A 2,899-nucleotide genomic window follows, 5' to 3' on the forward strand; every position below is an offset into this window, starting at 1 on the left:
CTTTCATATTTTCATCATTTTAATCATAAAATGAGTAAAAACATCTGATAATGATTTAAAATGAGTTTCTTATAAAATAAAATAAATAAATTGTTGTTTGTTTATTTAAACCAGTCGATGAATTTTATGTTTTTATGTCTCAGAAGGTTTAAACAGATTCATTTAACTTTAAATCATGTTTAGTTTGTTTGTTGTTTGTTTGTTTGTTGTTTAATGTTAATTTGTTTGTTTGTTTGTTGTTGTTTAGTGTTTGTTTGTTTGTTTGTTGTTGTTGACCTGTGGAGGTCAAAGGTCACAGCTGAACCTGTTTCCTCTCCTTGTTTGTTTGTTGTTGTTGACCTGTGGAGGTCAAAGGTCACAGCTGAACCTGTTTCCTCTCCTCAGCAGCAGCTGGAGGCTCCAGCAGCAGCAGCAGCTTCCTGTCCTGGACCGAGCTGAGCCAGGATCAGAGGGTCTGCACCCAGGACCCCCTGGACCTGCTGGTGAAGGAGGGTCTCCTGGAGGACTGTCCCAGTCCCAGCGGGGGGTCCAGCGACCTGTCCGCAGCAGAGTCCGTAGACGCCGGCCTGGAGCCCACCCACGACAGTTTGGATGTTTTGGACGGAGTGGGGGGGGAGTGGGATGAGGTCATGGACTCGGAGCCCTCCCCTCAGGACAAAAACCCGCCCACGTCCAGCCCCCCGCCCCCGGACTCGACCGAGTCCTCGTCCCCCCAGGCGTCGGGGTCCGGCAGCTACGGCGCGCCGAGCTCCAACGTGACTCTGGAGATCCTGCACAGCACGCGGGTGGCGGTGGCTCAGTTCTCTCAGGGTCTCGGCGGGGCCGGTCTGGGGGGCAAAGCGGCCTCGGCCTCGATCCCGGTGATCCTGGAGCGCCTGCTGGCCCTGCAGCAGCAGCAGGTCCAGCAGCTGCAGCTCATCCAGCAGATCTGCAGCCAGGTGGCCGGCATGAACAGACCACCGGTCCGGGCCGCGGTCAACCCAGAGTCCAGGTCCGTGTCCCTGCCGTCCAACCCGGGGGTGGTCCGGCCCCCCCTCCTGCCTCTGTCGGGGACCATGCCCTCTGCTGTGAACGGACAGGCTGCAGTGTCTCTGTCTCACAGCGTCCCCTCGCAGACTTTCTGTGGACAGCTGACCTCAGCCTCATCAGAGAAGACCCCCCCGTCCACGCTGCTGCCTCGGACCCCCCACAGCAGCTCTCAGACCCCCGGCGGTCTCCTCAGCTCCCCCKGCAGCCTCACGTTTCTACCTCAGAGCCCACCGAGCAGCGTCATCTTCCCCAACCCCCTGGCCAGCATCGCGGCCTCGACCAGCGCCCTGGACCCCCCGGACCCCCTGACGGCCCTGATGAAGCAGCAGAGAGGCAAAGCCCCCCMCACGGTCCCGTTTGAGCCCAGACCCGGCTCAGAGGAGCCCTTCTTCAAACACAAATGTCACTTCTGTGCCAAAGTGTTCGGCAGCGACAGCGCGCTGCAGATCCACCTGCGCTCCCACACCGGGGAGAGACCCTTCAAGTGCAACATCTGTGGGAACCGCTTCTCCACCAAGGGCAACCTGAAGGTGCACTTCCAGAGGCACAGGGACAAGTACCCCCACGTCCAGATGAACCCCTTCCCCGTGCCYGAGTACCTGGACACCGTGCCCACCAGCTCGGGGATCCCTTACGGCATGTCCGTCCCCCCAGAGAGACCCGTGTCCTCCTGGCTGGACAGCAAACCGGTCACAGGGGGTCTCACGTCCAGCGTGTCCCTGCCTGCGTCCTGTTCTGGACCAGAGGAGTCTGGAAGGGTTCCGTCCTCTCAGTGTGAGTCCTCTGAGCACAGAGGCAGTGAGCTCCGTCTTTCTCCCGTTYCAGACTCCAGCCGTGAGCCCGAGACCACCAAAGCCCTGAAAACAGACCTGCSCCAGACTCCGAGGGCCCACCTGGTCTCAGAGGCATCCAGCGGGGCCCCGACCCCTGAGCCCGTCTCCCCGGCCCCYCTGGACTCTATGCAAGCCTCAGAGACCTCGAAGCTGCAGCAGCTGGTGGAGAACATCGACAGGAAGCTGAGCGAGCCCACCCAGTGCTCCGTCTGCCGCCGCGTCCTGAGGACGCAGCGCCGCGTGCACCCGGACCAGAGGCCCTTCAGGTGCCAGGTGTGCAGCAGGGCCTTCACCACCACAGGAAACCTGAAGACCCATGGGGGGAGCCCCTCAGCCCTGCCGCAGCCCTCCTGTCCCATCTGCCACAGGAAGTTCAGCAACGCTGTGGTTCTCCAGCAGCACGTCCGTGTGCACGTGGGACAGGTCTGCGACGGGCCGGACGTCTCCATGGAGGAGGAGGAGGAGGAGGAGGAGRAAGGAGAAGCTCTGAAACCTTTCATCTCTGATCACAGATGTTTGTCTCTGAGTGCGGACCCCTGCTTGTCTGTGAAGGACCTCAGTAACGGACTCAGAGACGGTCCGCCCGGTTCTGATGAGTCCTCGTCTCAGAACAAGTCTGAGAGCAGCCCAGGTGTGTCTGACTGCTCCCGCTCACCTTCCTCTCCTCCGCAGAGCTGCGAGGCCTCAGCAGTCAGAACTCAGCAGGTTCTGTTCGCCTCGGTGAAGACAGAACGAGCCGAGTCTCCAAAACCTGCAGCCGACCTGAGAGAGGAGCTCAGCAACGAGCAGCCGAAGGCCGAGGCCCCGTACGGCCCGCCGCTGCAGCCGAGCCGACACACAGGTACGAAGGTCACAACTAAAAGTTCAGTCGTGACAAAAGTTAAAGAGGTTAAAGTCCTGAAACACCTTCAGAGACCTGATTCTGAGCTGCTGGGTCCAAAACCAGATTAAAACTGTGGGATAAACCTTGTGTCAGCAGGAAGTGAATTAGAAACGCTCAGATTAAATCTGAATGTTCATAATTTTAAATTTAATTC

The 2,899-nt window shown here is 58.6% G+C and overlaps 1 protein-coding gene across 3 annotated transcripts in view; it reads left to right on the forward strand.

The window, feature by feature from the left end:
- The window catches only part of sall3b (spalt-like transcription factor 3b), a 7,836-nt gene that overhangs the window by 1,806 nt on the left and 3,131 nt on the right, over positions 1 to 2,899 (forward strand). For 2 of the 3 annotated variants that reach the window (XM_014024808.1, XM_014024806.1), the window contains exon 2: positions 385 to 2,703. In XM_014024808.1, the coding sequence (XP_013880262.1) occupies positions 385 to 2,703 (2,319 nt within the window). The remainder of the gene's footprint in view (positions 1 to 384; positions 2,704 to 2,899) is intronic. The other variant, XM_014024807.1, reaches the window with a different exon arrangement.

Source organism: Austrofundulus limnaeus, unplaced genomic scaffold (assembly GCF_001266775.1).
Source record: "Austrofundulus limnaeus strain Quisiro unplaced genomic scaffold, Austrofundulus_limnaeus-1.0 Scaffold440, whole genome shotgun sequence".
Taxonomy (NCBI): Eukaryota; Metazoa; Chordata; class Actinopteri; order Cyprinodontiformes; family Rivulidae; genus Austrofundulus; species Austrofundulus limnaeus.